Source organism: Natator depressus, chromosome 1 (genome assembly GCF_965152275.1).
Source record: "Natator depressus isolate rNatDep1 chromosome 1, rNatDep2.hap1, whole genome shotgun sequence".
In the NCBI taxonomy this organism is placed as follows: domain Eukaryota; kingdom Metazoa; phylum Chordata; order Testudines; family Cheloniidae; genus Natator; species Natator depressus.
Window position 1 is genome coordinate 228,748,690 of NC_134234.1, and position 17,795 is coordinate 228,766,484.

Consider the following 17,795-nt stretch of genomic DNA (forward strand, 5'->3'; position numbering starts at 1 on the left):
CCCTAAAACCCTGGCTGTTCTAGCTTGCTTTCAATGTTGCCTTTGTAAAGAACTACAAACCCATACTTATTTGGCTACGTGGTTCCCATAAAAAGTTATAAATATAAAAATAGTCCTTTAAAGTCCAAAAGACCTAAACTATTTTGCATTTGGAAACTTCAGTATGTGTCACATTCAAATGGAGCTCATCTGGCCATTTTCAGACTGTGTTTCAAGAAGTGCACAAGTTCATTGTACTAAGAATTCTTTATACACTCAAGGATTTCAAAGCACTTGGCAAACATGACACCTTGGTGAAGTATGCATTATTCCCAACGTTTGACACACAAAGAAACAGATACAGAGGCTGAGTCACTCAGTGAGATGATGCCACAAAGAAGATGCCCATTCATCCTTACCCCTAAGCCCATACCATATTCGACAGACCTCTCCTTAGAAGAGCACCTGAGGTTTGGTTTCCTATGTGTACAATCCTACTGGTCAGCAGAGGTTGGTGTTACCTGAAAGTGGACAGATAAAATTGACACATAAAGGCAGCTTCATAGCCAGTTTAAACAATGCCCCCTCCACAGTCCTGCAGAGATTAATTGTAAAAGACAACACAGCTTGGATCTGTATTACTTTTTCTGGGTCTATGTTGTCTTTTTTGCACCCTCCCCCTGCATAGGGGATTCCATTTAATTGAGCATTCCGCGGCAGCTGTAGCCAGGAAAGGCCTTTGTAGATTTCTGTTCTGCGACATCCTGACCTAGTGGAAGAGGATGGGGGAGCCAGGAGTCCTACAGCCTGTGTGGTGGCACAGGGTCCTGCATGGGGAAGACTTGCCTCATGTGGCTCCCAAGGGATCTATGGGGCTCAGGGCAGAACTGCAGCCCATTCCCCTCCCAAGGGATCCTCACAGAGCCTTCCTCTCCTTATCTCCCTCCCATGGGCTTTTCCAAGGGCTGTGGAGCTCAGATGGGCTGCAGATATGTGAGAGAGGATTCTAAGTGCCATCCTGATAGTTTTAAGAACTATTCAAAGGTGGCAGTACATTATGTTGGCAGAATATTCTTCACTAGCATTTTAAAATACTATAGATAAGTTATGTGATTTGGTTTCCATTTAAACTAAAATGGATCAGTTAAACTCATAAAACCCAAAGTAAGTCGATAGCTGTACTCTGATTTTATTTTGTTCAATTTACTCTTTATGGCCAATTTCCCCCTAATAATCACAGTGTTGATTATAGGTCCTTAAGGCACCATGTTGTGATGGGTGGCACTTGCAGGAAGCAATAGGCTGGGAACTTCCATTGGCTTTTACTTGCCTATTGCCTAGCCAGTATGTTTGCTGTTGATCAATGGCATGAGCAGTAGGATGCCAAAGACAACATCACATCTAGTTGTCCTCCTCTCTCCACTCAGGAAATCTACACTCATCAGCAAGAATGAACACCACAGCCATAGAGATACAGATTGGAAACTGGATGGGATCATGTCATTGGTGCAAGACCCTCATCAGATCTTGAACTGACAGCACAGAAGTTGTCGCACTCAGGGTATATGTACACTTCAAGCTGGAGGTGTAGAGACATACTTGAGCTAGCTCTGTTTGAGCTAGTGCACCAAAAATAGAAGTGTAGCCGCTCGGCATGTGTGGCAGGAGAGGTTAGCCATACGAGTACGATCCTATTGAGTGGCTAGCCCCACCTGCTGCTAGCCCAGCCATGGCTACACATCTATTTTTAGCACACGGCTCTGATCAAGCTAGCATGGGTTCCTCTCCTTGAGCTGGAATTTACACTTCCAGCTTGAAATGTAGACATATGCTAAGACATTGCTATATTTAACTCCTTATAATGGTCTGGATCACCCCCTCTGGTGGAAAAGCCCAGGAGATGGGGCTAAAGGAAGGAAGGCTCTAGAATGATCCCTTGGGGGAGGTTTCACCCCATGGAATAGGCTTCAGTTCTGCCCCCAAACCCCACAGATCCCTTGGGATCCACAAGAGGCAAGTTCCCCCAGGCAGAGAAACTGTGCCACGCCACAGAGGCTCTAGATGCCTGGCTCTTTCACCCTTTTCTACTTGGTCAGGATGTTGTAGAAGAGCCAAACAACCAAGGCTTCTCCTGGCTATGTCTGCCCTTTAAAACACCTTTAAATTGTTTCCCCCATGCAGGAAGAGAGTGCAAAAAAGATGATATAGAGCCAGAAAAAGTAATAGAGACCAAGCTATATTGTCTTTTACAATTCATCTTTATGGGGCTGGTGAATTGGGGTAGTGTATCCCTCTCTGCCCCACTCACTGCCTGCCCCACCTAGTTTCCACTAGCACTGGAGAGATCCTAACTCCACAGGGAGCCCAGCTGAGAGTCCAAGGAAGAATCTTTACCTTACAGTGATTCTATTTCAATCAATTCTTATATTAGAGAAGAGTCCATTGTTTTTGTCAAGCCCTTCCTGCCACGTTCAATAACTCATACCCTGTCTGTTTTAGGGAGAACACGTCATAACATACAGCCCTTGATCTAGGGTGGCCACCCATCCAGGATTGTCCTGGAGTCTCCAGGACGTCAGGAGGGGCCAGAGGGCATTCTGGGTGTAGGAGGGAGTGTGGCCAGGTCTGAGTTCCCACAAGGTCCACAGGGGCCATGGATTAACTGTGCAAATTAGGGCAGCTCTTAGGGCTGCCTTAATTTTCGCTTGGGGCCCTAGTGACTCCTAACTACCCCAGGATGCACCTTTATTTTTTCATCAGCCCCTGTGCTGGGCTACTCACTGCCACAAGTATGCATTGTGGCCTGTGGGTACAAGGTCCTGGTTCAGTGGATATCACCCTGGGGAAAAGTTAAATCTACCTCTCTAGTAGCATCCATTTCTTGATAGGCGGCAAGAGTTTCTAACATCACACCAAAGCTCTTTCACCTTCACGCACATGTATATGTAGATGGTAATAGATGATAGAGGCAGACACATCTCTCTTATCTCTTATCTGTTGAATTTCTAATGGGCCCATCTCCCTATTATCAGTGATGATTAGTGTAGTAGTTCTTTAAAACTTTAGTAGGAAGCCAGGCAGAAGGGTCCGGGACTGATTCGAGGCAGAAGCTCTAAAATGAAGCAGAGAGATACACAGGAGAGTTTGACGGAATATATTGTTTCCTTATTCTAATGAAGTTCCTTGTTCAGTACTAGAAGGAAACAACTATGTAAGCATGTACCATTGTCACATGCCAATAGCCAGGCAATTTTCACTTGCAATGTGTAATTTACACTGAACTCACTCTGGGAAGAAGGTGTACAATCTAGCCTACCCAATAATTTTCTTTTCTCCCTAGCAGCAAGTGCTGTCAACATGCAGTGGTTCTCAACCTATCTACCACTGTGGGCCACATATGCAGCTCTCTATGTGTTATGTGGGCTGCATCCACACAATATATATACTACCTGTATGGCCCTGAGGATGTCACATGGGCTGCAGCTATATGCTGATTGGGTTGCAAGCGGCAAACAAGCCACGGGTTGAGAACCACTGCATTAGAGCTTCATAACTCCTTTTGCTACACCAAAGCACAGTTCAATGTATACACACATGGTTAGGGCCCTACCAAATTCACGCTCCATTTTGATCAATTTCACGGTCATAGGATTTTAAAAATAGTAAATTTCATGATTTCGGCTATTTAAATCTGAAATTTCATGGTGTTGTAATTGTAGGGGTCCTGACCCAAAAAGGTCCTGACCCAAAAAGGGGGGGGGATAAGGTTATGGGGGGGCGGAGTTGTGGTACTGCTACCCTTACTTCTGCGTTGCTGCTGGTGGTGGCTCTGCCTTCAGCACTGGGCAGCTGGAGAGCGGTGGCCGCACTGAAGGCAGAGTCACCACCAGGAGCAACGCAGCAGTAAGGATGGCCTGGTATGGTGTTGCCACCCTTACTTCTGCGCTGCTGCCTGCAGAGCTGGGTCTTCAGTCAGCAGCCGCCACTCTCCGGCTTCCCAGCTCTGAAGGCAGCAGTGCAGAAGTAAGGTGGCCTGGTGTGGTATTGACACCCTTACTTCTGCGCTGCTGTGGGTGGGGCACTGCCTTCAGAGCTGGGCGCCCGGCCAACAGCCGCCGCTCTCTGTACACCCAGCTCTGAAGGCAGCGCAGAAGTGAGGGTGGCAATACCGCGACACCCCCCACCCCTGGGGCCCTAAAATAACCTTGTGACCCCTGCAACTCCCTTTTGGGTCAGGACCTCCCCTGTGAAATCTGTATAGTATAGGGTAAAAACACACAAAAGACCAGATTTCATGGGGGGACATCAGATTTCACCGTCCGTGATGCGTTTTTCATGGCCGTGTATTTGGTAGGGCCTTACACGTGGTGTATCTCCTGATTGACTTTCACTGACGATACGTAATTTCCATCAGGATCACTGGGAAGAAATTAAACAATCCTGCCCCTGCAGCAGCGTTTACTTTTCTCACTAGTAGCAGGAGTTCCCAGAGCCGGTGCTAGGCATAAGCAGACTAAGCAATTGCTTAAGGCCCTAAGCATACCAATAATGGGTCATGTGTGTGTTGTGCATGGGGGAGGTCCCCCAAAATATTCCTGCTTAGGGCCCTCAATGGGCTAGCACCACCTCTGGGAGCTCCTAACACCCCACTACAGCCCTTTCCACTCCTAAAGCCTCATTCACACTTCATGTACTGTATATGTAACAGTGCCAAGCATACCAAAATCATGAATCAGTTTCCCAAAATCACAAGAATGCCTTTAAAAATCATGAGATTTTAAAAAATATAATGAATATAGAGTTTTTTAATTTGCTGTCTCGTTCTTGAGTTGTTAGTGTTTACATTTTCCAGCGTTTCCTTGCAATTATGAGAGCTAGAAGTTTAGTCATTTTTAAAATAAAGGTGAGATTCTCATTGTAATCACATGCCTCCAGGAGCCGAGGCTTTAAGAAAAACCCCAAATATCCAGAGACTCCCCAGAAAATTGTGAGGGCTGGCAACACTGACATCCATATGTAGATCTCCTCATTTACTGCCATTTACAGTGTGTGATGTCCATTGGGCTCCACTGGGAGAAAATAAATAAACCTGCCCCTGCGTTTGCTAACTTCCAGCAGGAGCTCTTAACACCCCACCAGAGCCCAGATCTTTCTTATTCTCCATCCCCGTGTATGTATATTTAACACAACCCCTGCTTTCGGTCATTTTCATTTGCAATCTAATTTCCGCAGGGAATCAGTGGGGAGACAGTATATAATGCTGTTTTAGCAGCCGTGGTTGGTTGCTGTTCCCACAAGCAGCAGGAGTCCCTCGCATCGCAGATTCCTCCCACCTATACTTTGACTCGCACTGAGTCATTTCCACTGGGCTCGCTCTGGGGAGCAGGTAAATATTCCTGCTTCCGCAGCTGCGTTTGCATTTCTCCCAAGGCAGCGGCTGCAGCAGCAGCTCCAGAGCAAGGGCTCTCACCGCTGTGATGTGGCAGCGGCAGGTCGGATCACGTTGCTAGCCCTGTGCGCGTACCCGTTTGAGGCAGGATTACGGAGGAGGGTTTTTAGGTGCCAGTGGTAGTAAACGTGGGCTATGCGCACACATCCAGGGTTCATTATCAGACTAAGAGAAAGTGTGTGTGTGTTGGGAGAGGGGAGGGGAGGAGGACAGGAGAGGCACGTACCACCAGACGCACAGAGCAATGGACGTTCACAGGGGAGCGATTAATATTACATTTCTCTTCAGCGTAACTCCTCTCCCAATGTCACCCTCTCTCCTGACAACTCCTTTACGACAGCGATGCAGTGCGTGACCGTCATAACAACACTAGAGCACGCTCCTGATTTGCACCTATAGACATCAACTCGCTGTAATCGGTAGCCTCAAATAGGGTTCTTTCTAAAGGGCAATAGTAAGAGTTACAGGCCGTTTAGGATCACCTGCACGAGACAGATTAAACAAAAACCCTCCGGATTATAAATGACTCATTGAAATAAACAGGCAACATAATCTCTCTGCACCAGAGAAACTTTAAATTCCCTAAATGGGACTTGGCAGATCTCAGTGTAGCTCAGGAATAAAAGGACATTTTTGAACGCACCATTTTAATCACTTTCCAGACAGCTGATTTGCAAATTGCATGTTGTCAGACTAAGGTCTCCCCCACTACGATTTTTCCTCCCAACGCGTTTTGCTTTTTGCACAGGACCACCACGTTGCCTCCGCTTTTAAATCTAGCATCCTTTATGCTATATGTGAAATCTCTCCCACCCCTCCGTTCATAAACTGGCTCGACTGAAGAGCAACCAACCCCCAGACACTAAATGCACCATGATCAGGAGTGCTGCGTTTACTTCCTTACAGGAGGAAACCTCAGCCGACTGCATTGCCATTTGGAAGATGAATAGCTGGACAAAGTTGTTTTTCTTTTCCGGTCGCCTGGATCGACTGTCCCCGCCTCCTTTCCCTCCCACCCAAACCCCTAGTCTGGAGTTTGTGTGGTACGTTCCGCACGTGAGCTGGGTGCTGGTCTGGCTGGCGACGCGCGTGCCCTGTGGCCAAACACTGATCAGTGAGTGCAAACTACCAGCACAGTGTGTGACTGTGAGTGTATGAGTGGGAGAGGGAGAGAGAGAGAGAGAGAGGGGAGGGGAGGGAGACAAACTGCTTCACACTTTCCCTAGTGCACAAGAGAGACAGAGGCTGCATGTGCACAGTTTTGCTCAAAGATCTCCAAAGACTCTCAGCATCCCACAGATTCAATCAAAAGCAACAACAAAAAATCAGCTGTTGTCAAACATGGATGAAGGAATCCCTCGTTTGCAAGACAGGCAGTTGCTAGAACATGTGGATTTTATAGGGTAAGGAGCCAGTGCAATATATCTCTCTGTCTCTTATCACTAGTGTTTTGTTTTTTCTTAAGAAACTGATAGAAAGCACTGAAAAGATAGGTCATTCTTAAATGATGTCTGATTCTTGCTTCCTTTTTTGCAGTCGGGGACTATCTTTGGAGCTGTACAATATTATATGCATATCTTATTTTATGTTTTTTCTCTTTCTGTATGTATATATTGCCACTTATGAAAGTGATAGGTAGCTCACTGACATACTACCATTGGATCTCTCTTTCATTTTTGCAGACTGGACTATCCATCCTTGTATTTGTGCAAACCCAAAAGAGGCATGAAAAGAGATGAGAGTAAGGTAAGAATAAGTTTCTGAAGCTCTTCATGACCTGCCTAAATACTTAATTGGGGTTCATTGATTTTTATAGCATAGCTTTACCCATAACCGCATCCGAGTTTCTTCCCTTTTAACTTCCCCTGATAACTACCGGATAACAAGCATATAAGGGAAGGCTATACATGCCTTGCAATTTGCACTACATGTGGACAATTGGTTTTGTTTTGATTGTCATATTAAGTGAACGTAACATTTGGCTTTTCCTGATTTTACTAATTAGGAAACATACAAACTGCCACATAGATTGATAGAAAAGAAGAGGCGAGACAGGATTAATGAATGCATTGCTCAGCTAAAAGATTTATTGCCTGAGCATCTGAAATTGACGGTAAGGTATATATATTTCATTGTCTGAAGCATTATACAATATGTTCTTTGTGATTATCTTAAAAATTTAAGGACAGGAACTGTAGAGCTGAAAAAGTATGACTTGTGTTGGATGGTAAAGGTTTTCTACAGAGGTGTATGTATATGTGGTTCAGTTTAAAGCAGCAATCATTTCTAACATGCTTATGTAAAACCAGAAGCTTTAAATATAAAACTCCTTTCAAAGGGAGGTTCCTGAAGTTATGGACACAGAATATAATGGGCAATTGTATTGTGTTAGTAACCAAGTGTCCCCTTTCCCCCCTACTTTTCAGACATTGGGGCATCTGGAGAAAGCTGTAGTTTTGGAATTAACTTTGAAACACTTGAAAGCTTTAACAGCCTTAACGGAGCAACAGCATCAGAATATAATTGCTTTACAGAATGGTAAGTCAGTTTCAGAAGATGCCAGCACATAAATATACTCAGGAGATATGGTTGTTAAATTAGAGCTCTCCTAATGTACTATAATTCATAGGGGCAGTCCTTTGATTTTTTTTCATGTGCTTTGAAAGGAATATAATAAAATGCTTAGTGTATTATCTGGCCAAAATGCTGACGTCCACTGAGATGTCACCAGCCAAATTGCCATGTTAACTCGCAGCAAATATAGGCATTTGTGCCCCACGAGGAAAAGTAGCCTGGATTGAAAGGCTTCCCTAAGAAATCACTTAAGTTACCTTTGGTTTGACTAAAAAGGACAAGCCCAATAGCAGGGGCTCCCCATGCCTGTGATAGCAGCTGGTTTTATGCTGACTTTTCTTTGCATTCCCCCTCCCATATTCTCCATCACAGGGGAGCGGTCTATGAAGTCCCCCATTCAGTGCGATCTGGATGCTTTCCATTCGGGATTTCAAACGTGCGCCAAAGAAGTCTTGCAATACCTCTCCAGGTTTGAGAGCTGGACTCCCAGAGAGCAGAGATGTGCCCAGCTCGTAAACCATCTGCACGCGGTTTCCACTCAGTTCTTACCCAGCCCCCAGCTGTTGACTCCACAGGTCCCCGTGAGCAAAGGATCCTCCTCCTCCTCCTGTGCACAAGATCGCACCGGGCAAAAGCTGGAGGCTCAGACTAACTGCGTCCCGGTCATCCAGCGGACTCACCCGCCCGTGGAGCTCGGCGGAGAGAACGACACCGACACGGATAGCGGCTATGGGGGGGAGAGCGAGGGCCGGCCGGATCGAGAGAAAGGCCAGGCGGCGGGGCTGCCCGGCCTGACGATCAAACAGGAGCCGACCGGGGACGAGGCCCCAGCGCCCAAAAGGCTGAGGCTGGATTGCAGCAGCAGCGCCACCCTCCCTGCCGCCGCCGCCGCCGGGCTGAGCCCGGATCACCAGGCAGCGGCCGCCCTGCTGAGACCCGACGCCGCCCTGCTCAGCTCCCTCATGGCCTTTGGCGGGGGCGCGGCTGCTTTTGGCCAGCCAGCCGCCGCCGCCGCCCCCCTTTGCCTGCCCTTCTACTTCATCTCCCCCTCCGCGGCCGCGGCCTACATGCAGCCCCTGCTGGACAAGAGCAACCTGGAGAAATATCTGTACCAGGCCGCCGCCCCCATCCCTTTGCTCTACTCCGGAATACCGGCCCAGGCCGCCGCCGCCGCCGCCTTCCCCTGCCTGTCCTCGGGGCTGGCGCCGGCTGATAAAGCGAACGCCGCCGCCGCCGCCGCCGCCTCGGCCCTTCTGCCCCTTGACCTGGTCTCCCCTGGGCAGCACCTGCCCCATCTCTTCGCTGCCGCCTGCGAGACCGGGCCCAGCCTGGACAGTGACCTTCCCTCCCCGGAAGATCTTCTGCAGCCCGGAAAGGAAAGCCCCTGAACTGGGCTACAGGACATAGGAGTCAGCCCACCCATGCTCCCGAGTAGGGAGGAAGAAGGATCCCACCCTAATAAATAAGAACAGCAACAATCAGAAACAACCCACCCACCCACGTTGTGGTTTTTAAGGGGAAAGTGTAATAGGTCTGCACGATGTTTCTGTTGTGGTTGTTTCATTTCTTTGGTGTTCTCTCCTGCTGCGTTTCTTCCCCCCACCCCCACCCCCACCCAACTCTGCTGCTGTAAAAGATCCTTTGCATTTCTGTGTTTCACAGAGAATCACAAATTGTCTCCACATTTACCGAAAGGGAGCAAATAGAAACAGGCTTCAAATCAAACGTTTTGTAAGCCAGAGGGTCAGATTCAGTTTCTGACCCAAAGTGTCAGTGACATCTGAAAGTGGGTAGGCAAAAAAAGTTGCCCTGGGAGCCACAGACTATGGTTATGGCCTCTCTAGAGATGTGTATTAATAATAATATATAGAAGCAAATGAAGATCATACAGTATCTGACTCAAAGTAGGGTGGAGATGCTTAACTTTAGAGGCCTCTGCCACTGCTTGAGAATCTTTAAGGATTAAATTTGCTACTCAGTATTTTTTTAATGGTTGGCTTTATAAATGCATAAATATGTTTAAAAACAAAAAAGAAAAAATAGTAAGGATACGCTTTTCTCTAAAGTAAACGTCGCACCTTATTTTGAAATGTTTTTCTGTAGTATCTCTATGTTCCACTTAGTTATTTGCACTTGTTTAAAGAGACTTGGATTGGTTTATTGTCAGAATGGAGGAGAGGGGACAGAAAGAGAAGGTGAGTTTTAGGTACATACGTTTGCACTTTATTGAGAAATGGACCATGAATGAATTGATGTTGAGCCCAGTCCTTCAGTGCTTTGAGTACCCAGAGTTGCTACTGGCTTCAGTCAGAGTTTTGGATGCGCAAGGAATAGAGGATCAGGCCCATGCTACAATTTCTTCTTAGCTAAGGTATAGAGGTATGGCAAGTGCATTTGTTTCCACCCTGTCCTTATTTAATTTCAGTATTTTCCTGAGTTTTAATAACCTTGCTTTATAAAACAAAGATTTGTGCACTGAACTAAAAAAACAAAATAACTGACAACCCTGAACTAATTTTATCCCAAATTAAAAACTGGAGGAAATTATTAAACATCTCAGTTTTTAATTGGAAATGCTTAGAAGATATGGGATAAGGTCCCATGCAGTCCTTCTGTCTCCAAATATCGTGATTTCCCTTTCTGGAGACTGTACAGATGCCAGATAATCACACAGATAAAGCTTTATTAATAAGGCTTAAAACAAGACCTTGCCTAGATATTTTTAGTTTGTTGCCAAGGTAGCACTGTGAGAAATCTCACTTGAATGTTATGTAAGAGGTGAGACACAACTGTCTGATGGAGTGAATAAGTATCCTGGGTCTGTTAGTCAGTTTGATTGCATTTGCTGCTGCTGTTGCTACTGTTTGCCTCAAACGCTGTGTTTAAACAACGTTACAAAAAAATCTTACTAGCCTGCAGAATGGCTGTATGTAAATAGTTGTTAATACATCCAATTAATGATGTCTGACATGCTATTTTTGTAGGGAGAAAATGTGTTAATGATATTTTGAGTTAAATATCTTTTGGGGAGGATTTGCTGAAAAAAGTTGCACTTTTGTTACAATGCTTATGCTTGGTTCAAGCTTATGCTGTCTTAAATTATTTAAAAAATAAATACTGTCTGCAAGAAAACAGCTGTTTTAGAACAGTTTAGTATGTGATATATTAGAAATCAATCTTTATAATTCAGTATTTTCCAGCACTCCACAAATTCTATTATCTAAATATTTACACACTATTTTGTGATTTAAAAAAAAAAAAAGTCTTACTAAGGAATAAAAGCTTTAATACACAACATGGGTTTGTCTAGTAATTAAACATTTCTACATTAATACGGCATAATGGATGCATAGCAAACCTTAAAAATGTCTAGTTGTGTGAATGTAGATAGCAATTTATTTTGTCTTTGAATATTTTAAAGATGATTTTGCATTTGCTTACTTTCCTTTGACTGAGTTTAATTGTATTTTATAGTGTGTACATTACACACTAAAGCACTGCATAAAGCGTGCATGCACACACATTTCTAATTATATTTTAAATTGTTCTATACTTTTGCAGTATATTCATTCTACATTTTAAAATGATAAAATGTAACAATTCACACTATAGATACTGTACATCTTTAGTAATTGTCCACTATTATCAGACTTTAATTATCAGATTTTTTATGACAGGTTGGTGACATTACTTTCATAAATGTTGGGGAAATCATGTATATCTGAAACTGGAAATACTGTAAAAAGCCCAATATTATAGGGACACAATCAAGTAATTTACAGTATGGGAAAATATTCCTCTAAAGACTTTGACAGTTTTAATATTGATGAGATTTGGAGCTTTTTCCTTTTAAAATTTCATCATCCTGTTCCTGAGAAAATAATTTTTTAAAAAAGTAGGGAGAGTTTATGTAAGATATAAATATAAAAACAATGTTTTGTGCTCCCTCTACTGGTTCTTCAGTACCAATTAACAATCAAGGTGTTTTCATAGCTGCACTGACATTGGATCAAGCTGGAATACAAATAAAGTAGCAAATTTTCAAAAAAAAAAAAAAAAGGGGGGGGGGTGGGGTGGGCATGTTAATTTCAATCTCCCTTAGAAATAAGGGAATAAAATAAAGAATTCAGGTAACAACATGTTTTTTTAAACAACTCAGATGGTATTACAAGATTACAGATGGTATTACAAGCAAGTAAGTCTACATAGTTTTATAGTAAACCCAAGCTAAACTAATTCACTATAGACAGCTAGATGAACCAATTAGTGATATAAAACTATGTATACATTTTCATTACTTGTAATGTCTTCTGAGAGTTTATCTTAAAGTATTAATGATGGACCAGATCCTGCAACCACGTGTAAGTAATCCTGTTGAAAACAGTTATTCATGGGTTTGATCCAGATCCCACCAAAGTCTGTGGAAAGACTGCCATTGACTTCAGTGGTCTTTGGATCAGGTTCTTTGCCTGGGATTTCAAGTCAGAGGAGCGAAATTCAGTTAGGCTTTCGTTACACACAAAAATACTCAACCTGTCTCAATGGGTGGGCGAAATTTGATGGGGCTTGTGGTGAAAGGGAACAGTCCTAGCAGCAAGGGAGGGAGACTCCTACCCATCGGAGTCTCTGGTACTCTGGCCAGCTGGGAGAGAGGGTGCTAATTGGCCAGCATACCTCAGCTTCTGGGATTTAACCTAGAACGGGGCCCATAGGGAGCCCTTTTCAGCTCCATTCCAGCAGCCCCATGCTACCCACCCTGAACTAGGAATGGGAATCTGGCCTGACAGATGCTGTGGATCGAGCCAATTGCCGGTTTGGGGGTCAGGAAGGATCTTTTTCTCCCATGGATCAATTGGCAGTGGATGAGAGAACTTTTCACCTTCAAGCCACAGTGGATTAAGTAGGAATGTGCTTAGTACCTAACCAAGGTACTGGGGGTTGAGTTCTTAATTCATTGCAACTTGTGGTCAGTTTCCAGTGCTCTTAAGAGGATAAAATGAACAGTTCCCAGAGCTAAAAGACCTGGGATTTTGGTGATGGGCCTTGGGCTTATGGGATAGAGTGAGACCTTGTGGCCTTCGCAGGCTGAGGTCCCCACCCTTCTGCATCTAGCTGTCTACAGTGTATTAATTTAGCTTAGCTTTACTCTGTACCCCTCACTGGGCAGAAGGTGTTAGGGCTCAGAAAGCTGTGTCCTGGGAGTTAGACTGAGGAGAGCCTGCCCCAACCTATGGGTTATCTGGTAGGAGCCTTGTAAAGCCCCCCACACTGCAACCAATTAAATGTCTGTTATAGGAGAGTGAGGGTGATGGGTGCGTAGCACCTCTCCCCTGTGTTAAAGTTTAATACAAGTTGCAGCCTGCCACTTAATTCCATGCATCTGTCTGTCCTCATATCATCGCTGTGTCCACATCAAGTTATACTGCTTTAACTATAATGGTATTGCCCCCATGCCCTACTGTGGATGCAATTGTGCCAGGATAAATGTGCTTATACTGATGTAGCTAATTTCCCATACAGGAAAGTTCATAAGCTATACTGGTCTAAGGCACCTTTCTACCAGTATAACTGTGTTTATACTACTGCTATAATTATACTGGGGGGGGGGGGGGAACACACCCTTAACTGACACAGTTATACCAGTACAAAAGTTGTGTCGCTCAGGCCCATGGCTTCTTAGAAAATTCTACTCTCTATGAATAGGAGTTACAGGTTAGTATTAGTATCACTTTAGGCTCCATTGGATTGTAACCCTATCCCAGCATCTTTAGTTTTATATTTTAATCAATTTCAGTGTTCACGGGTGCAGTAAAAGGAATAATTATTTTATTAGTCATTGCATCAAATATGTCAAAGTTCATGCCCAGTTATATCTTCAAGATATCCTCTTTAATGCTGTTGCAGAAACAAAATTTAGAGACAAAATAAGGGTGGTTCAGTAATGTTAATGTTTTAATAAAAACATAAAAACTTCATAGTTAAAACTGATAATATATTGTTGTAGGGGACAAAAGACAAATGGTGGAAGGAAATCTAAGAGCTTTAATTATGAAATTTCTGGCTTTTATCAGTTCCATGCCTTAACTTTATTTGAATAAATTCTGTTTTCATGTTTTCTTGCAGTTAAAAAAAAACAAACATGAAATGAAATTGATATTTAAAAACAAAATTATATTTGTTCTTGTGCAAATGCAAGTTTGTGTTTCCCACCTGGTTTTTTATATTGGTATAATTTGTGGGCCCACTTCTGTATTTCCTGACTTTTAGAATGCAGGACTGGGCTTGATATTTTTTATACATACCTTGCTACATAATGTATTTTTCATAGACTGTAATATATTGGCAAATGTATTTTCCTTACACAACAAACTCTAAAAACAGGTATTATTTATTCAGTATATCATGGTGGCATGAAAGGTTCCCTAAGCAAGGGGAAAAGACTCATAGGGGAGTGTTGGGGACCAAACAGGATGAACAAGTATCTCAGACAGGTTAAGAGAAATAGAAAGCCTACGAGGAATGAAAGAAGGGAAGGATCAGCAAGGAAAGCTACCTCTTGAGAGTAAGGAGGTATAGGCGAAAAGTGAGAATTGCCAGAAGCCAAGCAGAGCTGGACTTCGCAAAGGAAATGAAAACCAATAGTAAAAGGCTCTTTAACTACATAAATAAAAAGAAAACAAGGAAAGAAGAAGTGCGACTCCTGAGCACTGAGGACAGATGAAGAAGAAAGATAATTAAGTATGGCTTAGGGGCAATGGCAGAGTGGCTAAGGGGAACAAGAATTTGGAAGTAGAAATCACCATGTCCAAGGTGGAAGCCAAACTCAAACAGCATAATGGGACCAATTCAGGGGGCCCAAATAATGTCCACCCAAGAATATTAAAGGAACTGGCATATGAAATTGCAAGCCTAATAGCAAGGATTTTTAATGAATCCCATAAACTCTGGCGTGATACCCTATGACTGAAGAATTACAAAATATAGTATCTATATTCAAGAAAGGAAAAGTGGTCAGGAAAACTACAGACCTATTAGTTTGACCTCAACTGTATGCAAAATCTTAGAACAAATCTTGAAAGACAGAGTAATTAAAGACAGAGGAAAATGGTAATTGACATAAAACACAATGGTTTTACAAAAGGTAGATTTTGCCATACCAACCTGATCTCTTCCTTTGAGAAGATCACCAATGTTCTAAAAAGGGAAATGCAGTAGATCTAATCTACCTAATATGTGGGAAATATTTTTATTAAATTAGAAAAGATGGGATTAATACAAGAATTGAAAGGTAGGTAAGGATCTGATTAAAAGGAAGGTTACAATAGGTCATACTGAAAGATAAACTGTCAGGCTGGAGGAGGTTATCAGTGAAGTTCCTCAAGGACAAATATGGAGGAGGATCTGAATATCACACAAGAAGATATGGATGACCTTAAAAACTGAAATAATAGAAATGGGATGAAATGTAATAGTGCAAAGTGCAAGGTCACACACTTAGAGACTAACAACAAGAGTTTTTGCTATAAACGGGCACTTACCAGTTGGAAGTGAAAGAGGAAGAGAAAAACCTGGGTGTATTGGTCGAACCCAGAATGAGTATGATCCGCCAACGTGATGTGGCCGTGAAAAAGGCTAAAGCAAATATCTCCAATGGCTTCACATGGGACACTAAATGGGAGGGCTCTAAGTTACTACAGAGAATTCTTTCCCAAGTGTCTGGCAGGTGGGTTTTGCTGCTATGGTCATGGCCTACCCGATCACTATATTTGGGGTCAGGAAGGAATTTTCCCCAAGATCAGAGTGGCAGAGACCCTGCGTTTTTTTCACCTTCCTCTGCAGCATGGGGCATGGGTCACTTGCTGGTTTGAACTAGAGTAAATGGTGGCTTCTCTGTAACTTGAAATCTTTAAATCCAAGATTTGCAGATTTTGAAAACTCAGCCAGAGGTTATGGCCCTGTTGAAGGAATTAATGGGTGAGGTTCTTGTAGCCTGTGATATGTAGACTAAATAATCAGGATAGGCCCTTCTGGCCTTAAAGTCTGAATCTATTATTTATAAAGTAAATGCAGTGTAGATTAAACCTATGAAATGTAATACAGTGTAACTCCCACTGAAGGCAATGAGAGCAGTGTATGAAAGGACAACAACTGTAGGCCTATACTATCTGTTACCCATGTTCACTAATGGTCTGACTTAAACTCCCTTTGTCAATGAGTCTTTCCATTGACTTTAATGGACTTTGGATCAGGCACTAAATTTGTATGTTCCACCCCCCCCCACCCCGTTTCATTTTCACTTCTAAGTCGGTGTTACTTGAAAGTCTTTGCCATCCATATGACTAGTCCATTTCACAGTTGACCATCTTAGAGTTGCCAGCTCAGGTAACTGTATTACGAATCTCACAATACTTGATGTTTTTCTTAAAACCCAAGCTGCTGGGATCATGTGGTCTCAGTTTTCATTTAAAAAATAAAGTAAGCTTCCTGATCTCATGCTTGCAGAAACAAGCTTGAAAATGTGACCCCTAAAACCTCAAATCCTAGAAGGCAAATAATAAGCATGCAAAACTTATTTTTTAAACCTGGTGATTTATTAAGTCAATCATGACTTTGGGGGGAGGGAGCTAATGATTTTGGATCACTTGGGATTGGCAACACTGCAGTCTCAGTAAAAAGCCAAGAAGAAGTTGAGAAAGGATTGCTTTTTCTTGCTCCTAGAGCTGGCCATTCAGGTCAGGATAGATACACACTGGCTGGGTAGCATGGGGGAGTTTGCACTGCCACATCACCCACTGTACCTGTTTTGAGGATACAGGATTTCAGTTTCCAGAGTGTCACAGGGTTTTCTCACTGCTACATTGTCTCTCCCTGGCTGCTCTGGGGACTGGCTCTTTCTAGGTCCAAAACCCCTTTCTGTCACTCATTCACTGTCACCACTGCCCCTCTTGCTCTCTCTGGGACTCAACACAGTCCTATTTTGTGACTTGCTCTTCATGGTTTGGCCTTCTGGCCAGGTCACTATAGTCCTCTCCTTCCAGAGTAGTAAAGTCACACTGGACAACTGTCCCCAGCAGTCTTCTGCTCCATTGCCCAGTCTCTGCCATTTGCCCAGTGGCTGGTAGGGGAGCCTGGGCCCACCAAGTACTCTGGGTTCCAGTCCAGGTGACCTATGTCTAGCACCTATGGTCTGCTTGCTCCCAGACGCTGTTTGCTATTTCCCTGGATTCCTTCTGGTTTCCCCCTCTCTGGGGGGGAAATACTAGCTCATACTCCCTCCTCCTAGAGAGTAACTGCAGGCTACTTAACTTTGTAGTCCAAACACACCTCCCTTCTCCCAGGGATTGACTGTAGACTACTTCCCCTGGAGACTTTTCCTACATCCCCTCTCAAGCTTCTGCTCCACCCCCTTTTGGGTAAAGTCTTCAGGGCCTGGATCCCCAGGGTTTCTACTTTACCTCTGTGCATCTATATTCTCTATCATTCAGAGAGTGGCTGCAGGCTCCCTTGCTGCAGCCCCCTTCTGTTGCCTACTTCCTGGCTTTATACTAGCCCTGCTTGTTCCTTGTCATCTGGCCTCCATCATCAACCAGGGGCTACTCAGGCCACCTAACTCCTCTATCTGGTTAACTGGCCCCTTCTCAGCCTTGTTAACTTCCTCTAGGCTAGTGTGGGGTGACCACCCCATCACACAGAGTTATCAATCTGTCATAAGCAGTAAGTTCACTGTGGCCCCAGTTGTGACTGCACTCTGGGCAACACAGAGCTGCCATGCCCTGCCCTTGTGGAGCAATAG

At 43.9% G+C, this 17,795-nt stretch overlaps 1 protein-coding gene across 2 annotated transcripts; it reads left to right on the forward strand.

Annotated features, from left to right (window-relative positions):
• The first annotated feature begins 6,334 nt into the window (after positions 1 to 6,334).
• BHLHE41 (basic helix-loop-helix family member e41) lies at positions 6,335 to 11,319 on the forward strand. Of its 2 annotated transcripts, none has more exons than XM_074949182.1 (5): positions 6,335 to 6,542; positions 7,111 to 7,174; positions 7,434 to 7,541; positions 7,855 to 7,966; positions 8,375 to 11,319. In XM_074949182.1, the coding sequence occupies exons 2-5, from the start codon at positions 7,154 to 7,156 to the stop codon at positions 9,388 to 9,390; spliced, it is 1,257 nt and encodes a 418-aa protein (XP_074805283.1). In that variant the 5' UTR covers positions 6,335 to 6,542; positions 7,111 to 7,153; the 3' UTR covers positions 9,391 to 11,319. The 2 variants fall into 2 exon arrangements, with proteins under 2 accessions (XP_074805283.1, XP_074805273.1); XM_074949172.1 differs by lacking the exon at positions 6,335 to 6,542 and adding an exon at positions 6,578 to 6,831 and having other exon boundaries at positions 8,375 to 11,315.
• Positions 11,320 to 17,795: the final 6,476 nt, after the last annotated feature.